Here is a 17,787-nt window from a genome sequence, read left to right on the forward strand (position 1 = left end):
AAATATTTAACTGAATGACTAACATGCACAGAATCCATTCATCACTAAGAACATGGATGGTACAAACCACTTTCACACAACTATTCTTCTGTTGAAATATAATACTGAGTACACTGCCATACAGTGCCTAATATTTTACTAAACCTATATGCCACGTGTAACCACCGAACAAACCCTTCAACTATATCCTTCCCGCCTCGGGTTCCTTGTCCGACTGTGGTAGACTGTTTGCAAAGATGGCTGGAACAATTCCTATCACCCCTTTATGCAAAACCTTCGAAATGTGACTCTGCCACTCCTTCTATCAAGAGACAGAGTTTATCCTCCACCCCGTCAATCTGGACTTGTCTATGTGACAGATTTGACCAAAGGGACATTATAAGATGAGATACAAGCAGACGCTTGAGCATTTGTGTATTAGGATGCTGCCCCTCCCCCACCCTTATGACTGACACTAGAAGCCATGATGCAAATGAACTTGAGCTAGACTGTTGGAGAGGTCACACAGAAAGACAAGGGCCTGAACTACACAGCCTGACAACCATCAGACACATGAGTGAGGCCATTCTAAACCATCCAGTCCCTGTTAGGCCACCAAATGCCTAAAGCCACATTCACGATCCCAGGTGAGACCAGCAGAAGTTATACCAAGCTGAACTCAGCCTATATTGCTATCCCAGAGAACTGTGTGCAAACAGATGGTCGCTGTTTTATGCAATTAACTGGGGGTGGGGGTTACACAGCGACAATTACCTTACCGATACACCAACACGGCTCAATGAGTAAGAAAAAGGACCAAGCAGGACAAGCTTTATCAATCTGAATAAGCAAACAGTAAAGGAAACTGTGCTCTCCCTCTCCATTCCACTTCATATGTTTCAGATATGCATCCTCTAATCTTGAACTTCTAGTAGGTTTGTCCTGTACTGTGTGATACATGCCCTTGCTGTTTATGGGTTTCTTCCTTGAAGGTTCCATGTGCATTAGTCAAAGATTTAAATAGTCCCACATCTGCCAACAGAATAACTCAAATGTTCATAGTCACAAGCCTCCTTTCTCTGAGACACAAAAGATACTCCTGGGGCTTCCCTGGTGGCGCAGCGGTTGAGAATCTGCCTGCCAATGCAGGGGACACGGGTTCGAGCCCTGGTCTGGGAGGATCCCACATGCCGCGGAGCAACTAGGCCCGTGAGCCACAACTACTGAGCCTGCGCGTCTGGAGCCTGTGCTCCGCAACAAGAGAGGCCGCGACAGTGAGAGGCCCGCGCATTGTGATGAAGAGTGGCCCCCGCTTGCCGCAACTAGAGAAAGCCCTCGCACAGAAACGAAGACCCAACACAGCAAAAATAAATAAATTAATTAATAAACTCCTACCCCCAACATCTTCTTTAAGAAAAAGATACTCCTGGAAGCAGCTGATAGGCTGGGTGGAGTTTACAATCCTATTCCAGTTTTAGGCAGCTATCTACTCTACATTCAAGTAACTGCAATAACAAATTAAACCTCCTTTCCAGGGAGCAGAACAATAGTGACCAGACAGTTCATTTTTACATCAATTAACATTTGGGCTTATAAATGATATACATCTGTCCCTCAGTATCCCTGGGGGATTGGTTCCAAGACCACCTGCAGAGACTGACCAAAGTCCAAGGATGTTCAAACAAGGATGCCTTCTATAAAACAGCATAGTATTTGCATGTAATCTACACACATCCTCCCTCCCGTGTACTTTAAATCATCTCTAGACTACTTATAATACCTTATACAATGTAAATGCTATGTAAATAATTGTTGGCTCATGGCAAATTCAAGTTTTGCTTTTTGGAACTCTCTGGAATATTTCCCATGAATATTTTTGATTTGTGGTTGATTGGATCTGTGGGTGAGGAACCCACAGACCAAGGGCTGACCGTACTTCATTATTTTTTTAACAAGAAACTGTATACAATTTAAAGTCAGTATTTTCTTATTGCATCATGCTCTAAAAAAGATCCTAAACTAAATCATTAAGTAACCACTGGAATAAAGAAGTTGGAGGTAAGACACAGTTTCTTAAACTTAAGTATGTGCATAAGAGAGCTGGGCATTACATGTCCTTTTTATTCTGAATATGCCAAGGAGAAAAAAAAACCAAAAAACAAAAGAAAGAAAAGCACTGTAAACTTTTACAAAAGGGAGCAGCAAAGAGGATCCGCCTCTTGTCCTCTAGAATTCCACTCACTCACTCTATTGGAAATAAGAGGTAGGTATGTACTGGGTCCAGTACCAATGAGCTACTGCGGACTCGGACGGTGCCAGTGAGAGAGCCCACAAAAGGCCTCCAGCAGCTTAGCTCATTCCCACCAGACCACTTCTGGGCTGCGCTCACATTCCACCTGGTCCCTATGTCCCAAATGGCTCACAGAGCAACTCCTACTGGAATCCGGAGCCTGCTCTTCTAGTAGGCTGATTACACCAAAAAGGACTCCTTTCTCATAACGGCAAAAACTACTTAGCAATTAGGTTCTATCTACCTTCTCCAACTGAGACAAGTGTGGCTCTCATGACCCTCAATGGATGGATGGATGGATGAGCTCAATCAATGTACTTATTTCCTCAGTGGAAACAACCTCCTAGCCATCCCGGCCAACCTAGTTCACAACCTCCATGCTCCGGGCCCCCAGCACTCCAAGTCCTGAAGTGTGCACACCACCCTGACAACAGAAGGCCACCTCCACTCTCACCACCCTGCGGAACCAGCCTCTGACATCTAGGAGGGGAAAGGGAAGGGGAGGGGAGGGGAGGGGAGGGGACAAGAAGAAGAGAAAAGGAAAAGGGAAGAGGGAAAGGAAAGGCTCTACCTTTCTACAAATGGCATATTCAATTAACAAGTTTATCTTCCACTTCTCAAGGGCAGACATTAAACCAAGAATGTACAAACACTCCTAAGTCAAAACAATCCCTGTCTTCGTATTTCAGATATCTCTAGAATCCCAGAACAGATGCCTTGTGAATAACCAAATGATACTCGAGTGCTCCTACTGTGATTACAGTGAAAACAGAAGTCTTTTCTGGAGGTGGTCATCCAGCAACCGCCACTCTTCAGACCACAATCCAGAAGCCAGAGGAAAGGTCCCTGACAGATATATAACCCAAGGATCACGCATTTCATTCTATAAGAAAGTTCTTCCAGAACCCCATCCTCAGAGATTCTATTTCAATGGTCGGGAGAAGGGCCAGGCATCTGCATCTCGTACAGCCTCCCCGGAAAAAGAAACGTGTAACCAGAGTTAAAAACCACTGCTTGGGGGCTTCCCTGGTGGTGCAGTGGTTGAGAGTCCGCCTGCCGATGCGGGGGACGCGGGTTCGTGCCCCGGTCCGGGAGGATCCCGCGTGCCGCGGAGTGGCTGGGCCCGTGAGTCATGGCCGCTGAGCCTGCGCGTCCGCAACAGGAGAGGCCACAACAGTGAGAGGCCCGCGTAACACACACACACACACACAAAAAACCACTGCTTGTAGCCTTCACCCTCAGGGCTCACAGGACCAGGTTTTACTTTCAAATGCAGCAACCATGCTAGTGTCGCTGTTGGTCTATCTGCTATTTTACCTTCCCCTTTAAATTGTCCTATGTAATTAATTCGGTCAACATTTCAAGAACAAAAGAAAATTCTTCTGGCTACCCTTTCATTTCAGCCACATTTATAATAAACTTGGCATATGGCATCTCAGCACACTACAGAGAAACAGCGGCAACATCTGTAAATTGGGGCCTTCTCATGGCAGTATGTTTCAAATGTTTGACTATGACTCACTGTAAAAAATAAAATTTGCATCACAACCAAGTATGTGTGTTTGAGTGTATATTTACATACACATATGTGCATACATATGTATGAAATAAGTTTCACAAAATCATAAATATCCTTATCATATGCAATGTACTGATATACTTTGTTCAATTCTATTCATTACAAAATGTTTTAAAACTGCTGGTCCTAACCCACTAAATGGTTTTCATCACTCAATGGCTGAAGCTTGCAGTTTAAAAACTACTGCCACAGAGCACTTCTTAATATTTTTCTAGTTGTTGATGGCTTTGAGAGGCCAATGAAAGCTATGAACCTTCTTCCCCCAAAAAACACACATATAATATGCACATAATAGTTTGCATACAGTTGATATACCAGGTTAAAAGCTCCCACCCTAAGCAAAGAAACAACGGCCACTAATGGAAAAAGAGACAGAAAAAGGATAAAAAAGAGAGACAGAGAAGGAAAGAAAGGAGTAAGGAGTGATCAAAATAATTCTAAAAGTATAAAAATGAAGAGTTGTTCAGAATAAGAACCAACAGCTCAGCTCAGTGGGCCCTGAGTGCCTTATTACAGCACTGAGTCGGAACACAGCCTAACAATCAAGGGCCAAAATGAGACAGACGGTATTCTGTTTTCGACGACAAGGACGTATGCAATAAATACATTTTGGAAAGATATCCAACCAAAAACACTTGCTTCAAGTTAAATAGTGAAGCACAGGTTTAATATTTTGTGCATCTCCATTATGCAGTACTGTACACACATTCCTCCACAAGGCCAGGTAAAGGAAACGTCAGTACACAACAGAAAAGTCACAAGACTTTCACATCTTTCATATCATAGTTCTTCCCAGGGCAACATTAAGATCTTAAGAAGCCCTAACCCTGAAAGTTTATATTTCAACGAAATTGAAAATAAAATTATAACTAAACCATAAAATACACATAAGGAAATCCTATAATGACTTCTTTTCACCATGATGAGGCTTCTCTCCAAATATCAAATTCTTCCAAAATATTTGTAAAGCCCCTGCTCTGTTGAGACTCTAACTAGGCATCCCATCTGCCTATCTACCAGCTTCTTATTTTCCTCAGAATGACTTTTGGCGACTTGTTTACAAATCGTCACTGCAGTTTCTTAAAAACTCATCCCCAGAGTTATTAAAGTTCTGATATACAATATACACTGAAGCACCTTTTTACTAAACTCTTCCTAAATCCCCATGAGGTAGAAATGAAGTCTCCATTTCAATGTCCATAACAATGGAGCACAAAGAAGTTAAGTGGTATGACCACATTATCTAACAAAAGTGGAATCAGGACCAGGAGCCAAGAATCTGTTCTCTTTTCATTAGAGCACACAAGCCATGCTGTCAGGCCCGGAAAGCTTTGGCAACAAGTGGCCAAGAACACCTCATCACAGCAACTTGTGTTGTACAACGCCTTACCCGGGCGTCTTCGCCTTTGTATAATAGAGAGCTACTCTGTTGGGCAGAAGCCTCCCTTTTGACTATCTGCAGAATGCTGAAATCCTTACACCACCAGGAATAAACAAAAAAGAAAGGGGGAGAAAAGATCTTCTAGCTACAGGGAAATTTTTTTATCTCAACAGAAAAGAATTTTTTTTTCAATGTTTATCCCAGCACATCAAGTTGTGCCTACCTCTTGAAGAAATGCAAGACGTTGTGTCACAATCATCCTTTAACTTCAGAGAAATGAATCAGGAAGGTAGCAATGCAACAGGTAATGTTTATTTAAATACCTCACTTCATGCTAAGTATTTAGTCTAAAATGTCATCAAAAAATATTCAAGAATGTGTTGGAGTTCTCCAAGTCCCAGTCTCCAAGCCATGTTTCTTTCACCTCTAAAGTAATAATAGTTCAAATCCAGGATGGATCAGGACTCAGGTAAAAATAACCCTTCACGTGGCTGCACAACCGCATTGATTTCCTTGACTGAATTTAGGCTACAACCATTTTAACAAGCAAGCAACAAATTTATCAAGAGCCTTCTTTAAGCAAAACATCATCTTAGGCATGGTGAAAATACAGGACACTCCTGTGGCCTGTGCCCCTGGGAGATTATAATAGAGCTTAGGAGGTGAGACTTTTATATCATAAAACATAAAATTTAAGGGTTAACAGCCGTAGGCACAAAAACAGATGCAACAGGATTTAAGTGATTCCTAGCTAAATGAGTGCATTAGTCTTTCTTTTCTTACTGCCTAAAGGAGTGCTTTGGGTTTAAACGAAGCAAAGGTCACTGTCAACTGCAGAGCTCCAAGCATGCTCTGGAGAAGTCACAGGATTTGGGTAGGTCTAAAAGGATGGGCAAGATTTGGATAAAGTAACATTCCACCGAAGAGCAGCATATGAGATTCTGGTTTTTAGGTCATAGTTGAACCCTGCCCTTTTTAAAAATTTTTCGCTAGGATAGTTGTATTCTTCAAAATGTATTTTTTTTAAGTATGAATTGCTAGAGACTCAAAGCAGATATCTGTACACCCAGGTTCAACTGTAGCACTGTTCACAACTGCCAAAAGGTAGAAGTAACCCAAGCGCCCACTGACGGATGAATGGGTAAACAAAGTATGGTGTACAGATACAATGGAATATTATTCAGCCTTAAAAAAAAAGGCAATTCTACACAGGCTATAACATGGATTAAAACATGGATAGCAGCCTAAAGGCCCACCCAACCACATTTCAGACACAGGGGATAAAACAGCTTGCCTCAAGCAAAGACCTCCTGTGAGTAATAGCTTAGAAAGTAAGACTGGAATCAAATTTCAGACAGCCTCAAATGTCAGAGTGAGCAGTCTGGGCTTCAGTCTGAGAGCAGTTTTGAAGTAAAAGTCAGTGTGTGGGGTAAGGGGGGTTAGATGATGAAACTGACTGAACTTGAACCCAAGTCACCCCGACTTCAGTGTTTTTGAGCTCTTTGCTCAGATTCTATGTCATACAGTAGGACAAGGCTTCAAATGTATTTGAAATATTGTGTAAACCTTAGCTCCAAGTTACCTAGCAAAGTTTTTCAGTTTTGTGTGAACCTGGGCACATGACTGAACCTCTCCAAATCCCAGTTTCATCATCTGGACAAGGAGAACGATACTGGTTCCTCCTGTCTAATCTGAGGATTAAGTGAGATTGTGCGTTAAAGCACGAACCACCTGACACATACAGCAAGCATCTCATAAATGTTACCTACTGTGAGTTTGGCTCTACTGGAATTTTTGGCCACAGTAAATAGCCAAATCAGGACTCAAAAGCCTACAATACACGTTAGTATCTCAGCTAAATGCATGGAGGAGTCCTATGATGCTGAAGTCTTACCAAATGCTCTCTGTATACAGGAATGGATGAGTTATCAGAGGGGCACACGAGGTACGTATGGTCTTAATGAAGCCAGTAGGAAAAGCCTGGGATACTGAGAAAACGGCTCTACAAGACAAGCTGGTGGAATCTTCAGAAATGACAACATGCTATTCACTTCACACAGAGGAATTCACCCTCTTCTTGGGTCTCGGGTCCTGGGAATCTGATCACAAGACATCAAGACATTATGGGTCGCAGCATTTTAAATTTAGCCATCTGTAAGATTTCCCAAATTTCCCTGAAGAGGGCTTTTGTCTTAATTGTTTTTTTTTTTTTAAAGACACAGTTTGGTCTACCATACGCTCTGGTTGGTTTTTCAGACACAGTTCAAAATTGTGAAAAACTGCCTAAGTGAAAAATCACAAACATAAGGTCAATCACTGATGTAGGCTTCTATCTGGGTCTTAAATCTGAAACAGTGGAATTCAGACATACACCTCACACCCCCATCTAAGAACAGATCTGTGATACATATAACCAATAATGACAGCCTAATTTTCACAGAGGAAGAAACTAAAGGCATTAGAAGGTTTTAAAGACTTGCTCAAGGTCTCACAAGTAGTAGCAGGAGCAGTTTAACGCCAAAGCTCTACACCAAGGTCTGTGATGCAAGAATAGAGAAGTATGATTTGTCAAGCTCTGTCAGCTGCTGGGCACAGAGATGCCCTCAAGTTACATCAAGTACTAAAGGTTTTACTGTGATAATCACATACCCAGGAACCCCCGAGGAACCCATTACCGAGCTACAAGAAAAGCTGGGACCCAAAAGTGAGTATGGATGGCTGTGAGGCCACATTATGGAACAAAGCAACACAAGTTTGTGAAGACCTCCTTTCCAGTCCCACTATCAATGTGCTCATCCCCTACTCACATGTCTGCTTCCTCTGGGCCTGCTACTGACTGGTCTTCTCACTTTCTACTCCAAAGCTGGCCTGTTGCAAAAACTCTTATTCACCGTCTCTGCCTACACACGGCCCACCATGGCCTCACCACATCATGACTCCTGGCGTCTGCTTCTATTGATATTTTTTTTTTTTCAGTATTTCTCAACTCAAAGTTTGAGGAGAGATTCAAGCCCTATTCATCTTTTTATCTATGCTGTGCTGGCCTTAGATCAGGCAAGCTTGTCAGGCATGGTCCCTGTCAGTGTAGTCTGAGACATGCCTTAACTACCATCATATTATAATCCTTTGTTCCTGTGCTGCCAGTCATTTCAGACTATGAATTAAAGAACTATATATGAGTTCTATGCCACGCCGAAATACCGGCTAAAAATATCACTTCGGGCAGCCTTTATTTCAGAGCAGGATAACACAATACTACCTTATCTTCGTTGCTCTGTAAGGAACAAGTATTTTCCAAATATGTATCATTCTCTAGACCTAATAAGAGTCTCTTAACTAAAGGTACAGAGTGGTCCTGTGTTTCAGGTATGCTACCAGCTACAAGTCTTGAAAATAATATTATGTGGCTAATTGAAAGTAGTAATCCAACAAAAGTGAAACCTGTGTAATGAATACCAAAGTAGGAGAGGGTAGGGAAAAAGGGAGGGAGGAGAGGCAACGAGAGAGTCAGGGAAGGGGAGAGAGAGAAAATTCTGATTATAAGAAAAGCTCAGGGTCTGAAATCTTGAAGAAAAGTCATGCTGGGTTTCCAAGTTTTTCAGATGGTCATGTGGTCAGGTACTCCATTCCAACTATATGTCAAGCACCGGGCTAAAATGCCCCTTAGGGGCTTCCCTGGTGGCGCAGTGGTTGAGAGTCCGCCTGCCGATGCAGGGAACACGGGTTCGTGCCCCGGTCCGGGAGGATCCCACGTGCCGCGGAGCGGCTAGGCCCGTGAGCCATGGTCGCTGAGCCTGTGCATCCGGAGCCTGTGCTCCGCAACGGGAGAGACCACGACAGTGAGAGGCCCGCGCTTACCGCAAAATAAATAAATAAATAAATAAAATAAAATGCCCCTTAATCTCCAAAACAACTCAACAAGAGAAGCATCATAATACCTCTTTTACAGATGAGAGAACTGACCGTCAATTACTTCAATGGTCACAGTGGTTGTGAGTGACCAAGACACAACCTTGGCCTGTCTGCCAAAGGCCCATGCCTTGCCCAATATGCCACAACACAGTTGGATGCACAAAACAGCCTCTCTTTAGAAATTAGGATTATCATTAATACTTATCTGTACTATAGATCTAAGAGCAGAAAGAGATGTGTGTGTAGAGGGGAGGGGTGAATCAGCCGCATGAATTAGCCACATGGCTCTTGTGGTGAATTGCTTCTTCCTCCTCTACTCTGTGCTCTTTTTTTTTTTTTTCTGGCTGTGCCCTGCGGCATGCAGGCCTTTAGGTCCCCGACCACGGATCAAATCTGTGCCCCCTGCAGTGGAAGCACGGAGTCTTAACCACTGGACCACCAGGGAGGAAGTCCCTCTACTATGTGCTCTTAAAGGTAAAGGACCCTGTGCAGTTATCAATCACCTGCCATCCAGTGAACAGGATGAAAACCCATCTCCTCCCAAGATCGTCTCCCACCTTCCAGAGAGGAACACACCATCCTAACGGTTGCTATCACTTTTCTTTGACTAGAGAGCACCTACGACTTTAGAACTGAATGCACTTATTCCCTGTCACACTAGTTCACGTCACTGTACTGCTGAATGCTAACTCAACACGTGGCAGGAATACGGATTATCTCTTCAATTATTTGTCTGGGTTGTTGAGGCTGCCTTGCTCCAAAACCTATACACTCAGTATCATACTCAGTTATGTTGAACAGCACTTTGTAGGCTGAGAATGCTTCCCTATTAGTGGTATCACTGATGCACATGGTAACTGCGTAAACTTAGCAGGACCATTATTAAGAGCATGAACTACAGAGCCAGACTTCCTGGATATGAATCCCAGCCCCATCACCTACTCGCTGTGTGACCTTGGACAGGTTACTTAGCCTTCTGAGTCTCAGTTTCCTCATATGTAAAATGAAGATAATTTGAAAACCTTCAGCGCATAGGACTCTAGTAAAACTTAAATAAACACGTACATGTAAAGTGCTTAGAATAGCATATTGTACCAATAAGGACTTAATACGTGTTAACTGTCATTGTTTATCATTTTACCAATAAGAAAACACTCTCCTGGGAGTTAAAGTACTTGTTCCAGGTCTCACAGATGGTAAGTAACAGAGCCAGGACTGGAGCTCAGGTCCTTGCTTCCTAGTACCCACCACACTGCCACCAAAAGATGACACTTCTGCAGACCCGAAGTTGGGCCTTAATTTCCTCCAAAGTGAACTTCAAGTACAGCTTCAATTACAACATTTAAATTAATATATTATAAATATTATTCAAATATATCAAGTACTATATAGTGCCTGCATGTACTCCCTAAGCTTGGCAGATAACAGATAAACTCATGCCATTTTGCAAGTTCTAAGAGGAAGAATTTTTTCAATCACCAAAGGTTTTAAGGGAGCTTGGACAGGTTGAAACTGGCAAGCTTTTACCAAAACTCATTGTTTTGAAAAGTATTACAAAACTGTCCAAGAGACAGACTGTGCTCCGAAACTAGACACAACAGCCTCATGGTCTGCTGTTGTTCCCCAGCTCTATCTAGCCCCCTAATGCTGTGACTCCATTCCAAAAACCAAAGATACACTCTTGAAAACACACACAATTTGTTCTCCATGTTTCCTTAATTGTCTACCTTTTCAACGAGCCGCGCAGGCTGAGTCTGCATTTGGTGAACCCCTCATACACAGTCAAGTCTAGGCATTTCATTTCACCAGCTCAGGAGTCCGTCTTCCTTCCCCCACTTGGTCAAGGTGGGAGGGGAGGTGGCATTAAAGAAGGTTCTTGTTTCACTCAAATTTGCTGGGTCTGGGTTCTCTGGGTAAAGGCCCATCCACCTAGATGAAGGAGAACCTTCTACTTCCAACTCTAAAACCAAAACAAATTTAATTTTTAATCAAACTTACATAATCTGGAAGATGACCCACCCAACTACCATTACTTCTGGAAATGACTGGGGTACTGAGATAAGAAAATTACATTTTTATGTTATGTTTTTTTCCCCAAAGCATTTGTTACTTGTGTAATTTTTTTAAGGCTGAGATAAGAAAATTACATTTTTATGTTATGTATCCCTATGCTATCTCATTTTTTTTCCCCAAAAGCATTTGTTACTTGTGTAATTTTTTTAAGGCTGTTTAAAGGAAATTTTAAAAAGAAAAAAATTTAGAGAACATCTGGGTAGGAATAACACTAAGCTGGGCATATGAACTCCAGCCCTACTCTCTGCCAACAGCCCCGTGAGCTTGGAAAAGGGCCGAGCCCCTAACAAGACTGCAGTCCTGGCTGACACCTTGATGACAGCCTGGTGAGACCCCAGAGGACCCAGCTAAGCCATGCCCGAATGCCTGTCCCACAGAAAGAGTCAGATAATACATGTATGTTATTTTAAGTCACTAAGTTTGGGGCAATCTATTCTGCGGCAAGAGAAAACTAATACACCATTTATACTAAATTCTCAGGAAAAATGTTATCCCCAAAAGGTAGGAATTTTCATGTATACAAATGAAAAGTGGTTCTGACACTTCACATAAACATATAAATGTTAACTAGTATTTTTTTTTATGTTTACCTCATTTATTGTGCTCAGCCAGCACCCTTAAATATAATTTTGTGGCTGACTTGGGCGCATAAAAAATTTACATATTTTACTTATAATCTCATTGGTTGTTTCTAACAGTATCCAAATTATTTTTTCCTGTGTTTCCACAACATAACTAAGTGTTTATTCTAAAAGAACCTCTAACGGCTCACAAAACTTACTGAATCTTCAGCTCAGAAGGGCTATTCCTAGCAATACTAGTTGTCCTCTGAGCGTTTCATATAAAATTCTAAGTAGGAAAAGACAGACAGCCCGAAGACCACCTCCAGCCCCGACCAAGGAACTCTTTCCTGCCTGTCCCTGAGTTAAGGCAGATAAGAGAAACAAAGCAGGGACCCTTGGTCTACTCTCTACCTTTTATCCGAAGCTATCAATATAAGCACCTTCCTTTTCTATTATTAGTCAAATAAATGTTAACTAGTATTATTTTCATTTACTTTCCAATATTTTAAACCAAATATATTGTACTTACATTTGAATATTTTTCATAAGAGTATTGGATCCCATCCTTACGGAGATCCTAATTCTACTACCAACTTCTAAAAATTAAGACAATTTTTACTAGACTTTCAAAGCAGTCACTCTTACATCTACAAGTAGTTTAACTTAAGATTCTAAAATTGGACTAATTCAGACCTCTATATCTGGATGATCCCCACCTGACAATTCAGATAGAAAACAAACTAAATCTACTTGTTAGTACCAAAAATACTTCCTGTCAGAGAATGGACACCTTGGTTCTTTAGTTTCCAAATTTGCCCTGGGCCTTGTTCTTGCTTAAATTGCAGCTTTCCTATTCCTGAACGGAACCACAGTCCTGCCCAGTCACCCTAAAAACAGAATCACGTCTGGCTGCGTCTCCTGCCTACCAAGTTCACATGAAATCCTGCCACCATCCCATCTGGCTGTGGACGGGGGTGGGGAGGCCAGAAGAAGCTCTGACAAAGGACAGAAAGAATACAGAAGAGCGGCGCTTAGGAATGTCACAACCAGCATTTCCCACCACTGACCCCACAGAGACTGCTGGAGCACGTCCTGCAGCTGGGCCCAGCCTGCGCTGCACTCGGCCAAGAGTGAGGAATCAAAGCAAACAGTCTCTGACCCTGTGTGTTACCCCACTGGGCCAACATTCCCTCTATCTGTTCTTACCTGATCCACCTCCATCTCCAATGGAACAGCCTTCCCACAAGGACCACGTCAACATCTGGAACTGTCTCAGATTTAGAGACTCTGCCCGGCTACAGACAGGGTGTTGAACCAACTCTGGGCTTTTTAAACAAGTGTGTGAAGCCAACTCAAAGCAAAGAAGACATAATCCTGAAGCATGCACTTTACTATCTTTCGTAGAAGTACTGGATCCTATTTTTATGGGGATCCTAATTCTAGTACCAACTTCTAAAAATCAAGACAATTTTTACTAGACTTTCAAAGCAGTCCTCTTACAACTACAAGTAGTCTAACATAAGATCCTAAAATTGGACTAATTCAGACCTCTTATATCTAGATGATCCCCAACCTGACAATTCAGATAGAAAACAAACTACAACTACTTGTCAGCACCAAAAATACTTCTTATTCAAATAAGGGTTGCAAAGAGTAGAGTAGATTAAAACAAAACCATATGACATGCATTACAGAATAGAATAAAACTTTGAATGACTTTGGAAGCAAAGATTTCAACAGTATTTCCCTAAAGTGGACAGACTTCAACTACCCACCCCAGGGCCCTTTTTACTCTTCTCCTTTTTTTTTTTTTTTTTTTTTTTTGGCCACACCATGCGGCATACGGGATCTTAGCTCCTTGACCAAGGATTGAACCTGTGCCCCCTGCAATGGAAGCGTGGTGTCTTAACCACTGGACCGCCAGGGAAGTCCCTACTCTTCTCTACCATAAGGTGTTCTCCAGGAGAAAAGTCTTGAGAGGCATGCCTTTGGGTGACCTGAAGCTTAGAATTCCAATCATAAATGCTTCTCATGGAACATATCCTTCAGCATGGTAGCAACACCAATAAAACCACTTCACTATAGAATTCCCTACCAAGCCTGTGACGGGGTTACAGCAGAGGGCCTCATCAGCATCCACTGCCCTTCCCTCTCCCTAACACGCTGATAGAGACATTTAGTAGAGTATTCAACCTACTTACACACAACCCATCTACTTTGGAAAAAACTGACCCTCCGCCAATCCTAGGAGCAGACATCATTTTCTGAAGCCATTCAGCTCATTCTGGTCACCTGGCCACAGTCAGTAGTTTGAGGAGTACGTGTGACTCATTGGCCTACCCAGAGCTTCCGGTTTAGTATGACAGGATCACCAGGGATTCCGCTTCCAGATTCAGCTGGCTGGAGATCCAGAGGATCACTAGGGGTTATAAATACTCTAGAGAGTTGATAACTCTTATCTTGTGAGAACTCTGTGAAGGCAGGGAATATTTCTTACCTCTAGATATGGTGGTGAAAGCGGGGGTGTGGGGGGCAGGTTGGAAGAACAGGGTCCCCTGACCTACAGCTGGCTCACACAAGAGGCTGCAAAAGCTCTGGGTACAGCCAGAGTTCTAAAGCCTGAGCCAAGCGTCCCTCTGTTCACAGGCCCCCTCATCAACCACGGCTTCTGAACATACAAATGACTGTTCAGTATGTTTGCATGATGGATCACTCGAGACCATCACACAATTTTATAGGATAAAGTAAAGCTATGAGACTACAACAGAGACTAAATAATAAAAAAAATTTTTAAAACTGTACCTTCTCTTCCTGGGAAAGAATTAAAAAGCAAAGTGAAATACAAGATAGTAAAATATTGTATGTCATTAACTTGGCCTTTGGCATCAGTTGAACAATTTTCAGCAACCCAAGAAGAAAAGCAAAGCAGGACGCTTATCAGAATAAGGGCCAGAAACAGATCTCCCAAGGGTAGTATATACATCATGTGGGGTTACACAGGGTAAGGTGGGGTAATCAAATTTATCGTACAGTATTTTTTAAAAATTACAAAACCAGGGCTTCCCTGGTGGCGCAGTGGTTGAGAGTCCACCTGCCGATGCAGGGGAATGGGTTCATGCCCCGGTCCAGGAAGATCCCACATGCCGTGGAGCGGCTGGGCCCATGAGCCATGGCCGCTGAGCCTGCGCGTCCAGAGCCTGTGCTCCACAACGGGAGAGGCCACAAGAGTGAGAGGCCCGCGTACCGCAAAAAAAAAAAAAAAAATTACAAAACCAATACATACTTAACAAGCCCTATAATACTGAGGTCTAAAAGAGTAATAACTCTTCCCCGTCCCCATATCCCAACCCACCCCACTAAAGTTAGCATGCCTAAATCCACCCATGCTAAAGTTAGCATGGTACTAAAGTTAGCATGGCTTTCTCTATGTTCATACAAATATACAAACATATGTACACATCCATAAACCCCCATTAAAAAAAATAAGATCATACTACACACATTACCCTATAAGCTGTTTTTTTTTTCTTTTTTGCTTAAAATAGAGAATGCCCAATTCTCCAATATGACGTGTGTTTAAAGTTACAAAATGAAGGCACACATCTCATGGAAATAATAGTCCCAAAGTATCATGGAAAACATTAATTATATGAATATCTGGAAGCAAAAAGCAATTTTCTGCTTTTGTCTCATACCAGAAAGAACGTTCCTAAAACAGTCAGAAAATAAAATCATGTAAGGCTGAAACCCAGAGAGTTCGTCTGCTAAAGACTCATGAATGTTAACACTTGACATTTTGTTAAAAAGGAGATTCTTTTATTTTTAGTGGGCACAACAAATCAGGTATTTGAATGCATGTAATGTTCTACTCTCCATCCTATTCTCAATTCAGCTGAAAGTGAACTGTGCCTCTTAGAGCCAGAAAGAAAAATGATCAGCCAACGTCGGTTAGGATATATCTGATGCCTCCTATCTCCATCTCAAAGACCAATGTTTAAAGTCTGTCTTTTATTTGCTATCAGACCACATTTTCAATTAAAGCTGCAGAACCATGATGTTTTCCCACCTGAAAACTGAACAGCTACACTTTGAGGAAAGGTGACACGGGGCCTCACTGCCAAACCAAACAACACCTCTCACCTGCTCTACAGCAATGGCGTTTTATACCTCTTCCATCTGAATCAGCAGTTTACATAACTACACCTCTTAGTTAGTTTGGCAGCCAGTTACCAAATTAATATTCCAAAGCAGTATCCATATATCTCAGGTTACTGTCAACCTCCCCCTACCTCCAACAATCAAATCAAGAAGGACTGAAAGTTCAGTTCCCAGATGGTGACTCCTGTTTCATCAAGAAATTAATTATACGGGCTTCCCTGGTGGAGCAGTGGTTAAGAATCCGCCTGCCAATGCAGGGGACACGGGTTCGAGCCCTGGTCTGGGAAGATCCCACATGCCACGGAACTAAGCCCGTGCGCCACAGCTACTGAGCCTGCACTCTAGAGCCCGCGGGCCACAACTACTGAGCCCGCGCATCTAGAGCCCGTGCTCTGCAACAAGAGAAGCCATCGCAATGAGAAGCCCATGCACCGCAATGAAGAATAGGCCCCGCTCACCTCAACTAGAGAAAAGCCCGCACGCAGCAACAAAGACCCAGTGCAGCCAAAAATAAAATAAATTTTAAAAAAAAGAATTAATTATCCAAAATTATCCTTGAAACATGATCGCCTATCTGGAAAGGAAAGCTATAGGCAACATAAAATACAGCTTCGCATATAATTTTAAAAAATATGTTAGTTCTACAAAGTTATAATCAGTTACGTTCTCTCTTTTTATTTACTTATGTTTCCTCCTCCTGTCCCCACACTGATAGACAGAAAAACATGAAGCATGGTCCCAATAATCCCATTCATATCTAGACACAGATAGACTACAACATGGGGAGAAAAGAACTCAGAAGCGAGTCAGAAGCTATTAAAACTACTTCCACCCCATCTATCCACTTCCTTCTCAGCTGCTGGTACAGGGAATCTTCATCTCCTTGGTTTAGTTAACATGTCTCTACCTGAACAGATGCAAATTTCTGTGCTTTATGCAAATTCCTGAAAAGCTATATATAAAAGCATTTTTGACTCATGTTTTAAATATATTTAACAAACTTAATAGAGTAACACTATGAAATCCTTTATAAAGAATTTTTACAACATAAAATTTCTATTACTGTATATATTTATATGTTTTCATTTTTGTGTCTGACATGATACTTTTGTATAGCAGGACATGACTATTCCCAAATCTCCAGGGACCAAACACATATTCGTATCTGGTAATTTGCTCCTGTCTCTACTAACTACAAATGTTAAGAAGGTTTATGTCTTTTTTGACGGTTCACTGCCTTGCATCTTAATGAGTAGCTTCTCAAAGGTCAGGCTGCTAATCTTACGAAGGTATCCAAGAAGCCGCCTGTGGATTTCAAACTTCCTCCTGAATACATGTTCCTCCGAGGGCAGAACTAAGTCTTCCACTTGTTTTAGAACACCCCCGACATCCAGGGCAACACTCTGCACAGTCAGCCCTCTACAAACACCGTGTGGAAAGCAGACTCACTCGACTCTAATGCGATATCACTCACGTGCCAAATGAGCAAACCCAAAACTCTTCCTGAGGGTATAAACAAATACCTCTGGACTCCAGTAAACAAACAGAAAAAAGAGAGAAGAGTCTAAGGAAGAAAAGCCAGGTCTGTGCCACAAAATGCGAAGTCTAAACCCCCCAGATGACCTCCAGTGCACACTCACATATATCTCATTGTGGTCAAACCGTTTCTTGAGGTTGTTGATGACGGTCTCCTCATTGAGAGGTTCTAAAAGAACCATATCTCCAACTCCAATCATATTGTCCAGAAGTGACGTTTTCACCTCCATTTTGGCCATAGTCTCTTGCTGTAAGAAAGAGGGAAAGGGGGACAATATAAATGAGCAAGATAATTTCAGATGGGTTCTTAGCACCA

General features: G+C 42.2%; 1 protein-coding gene across 4 annotated transcripts in view; it reads right to left on the reverse strand.

The window, feature by feature from the left end:
* MYO1B (myosin IB) overlaps positions 1-17,787 on the reverse strand; it is a 183,663-nt gene that overhangs the window by 133,982 nt on the left and 31,894 nt on the right. For 3 of the 4 annotated variants that reach the window (XM_019931482.3, XM_019931483.3, XM_019931486.3), the window contains exon 2: positions 17,576-17,719. In XM_019931482.3, coding sequence (XP_019787041.2) covers positions 17,576-17,710 — 135 coding nt within the window. In that variant the 5' untranslated portion in view covers positions 17,711-17,719. Of the gene's footprint in view, positions 1-10,868; positions 11,090-17,575; positions 17,720-17,787 lie in introns of those variants that run through there. The other variant, XM_019931484.3, reaches the window with a different exon arrangement.

This window comes from Tursiops truncatus, chromosome 7 (genome assembly GCF_011762595.2).
Source record: "Tursiops truncatus isolate mTurTru1 chromosome 7, mTurTru1.mat.Y, whole genome shotgun sequence".
In the NCBI taxonomy this organism is placed as follows: Eukaryota; Metazoa; Chordata; class Mammalia; order Artiodactyla; family Delphinidae; genus Tursiops; species Tursiops truncatus.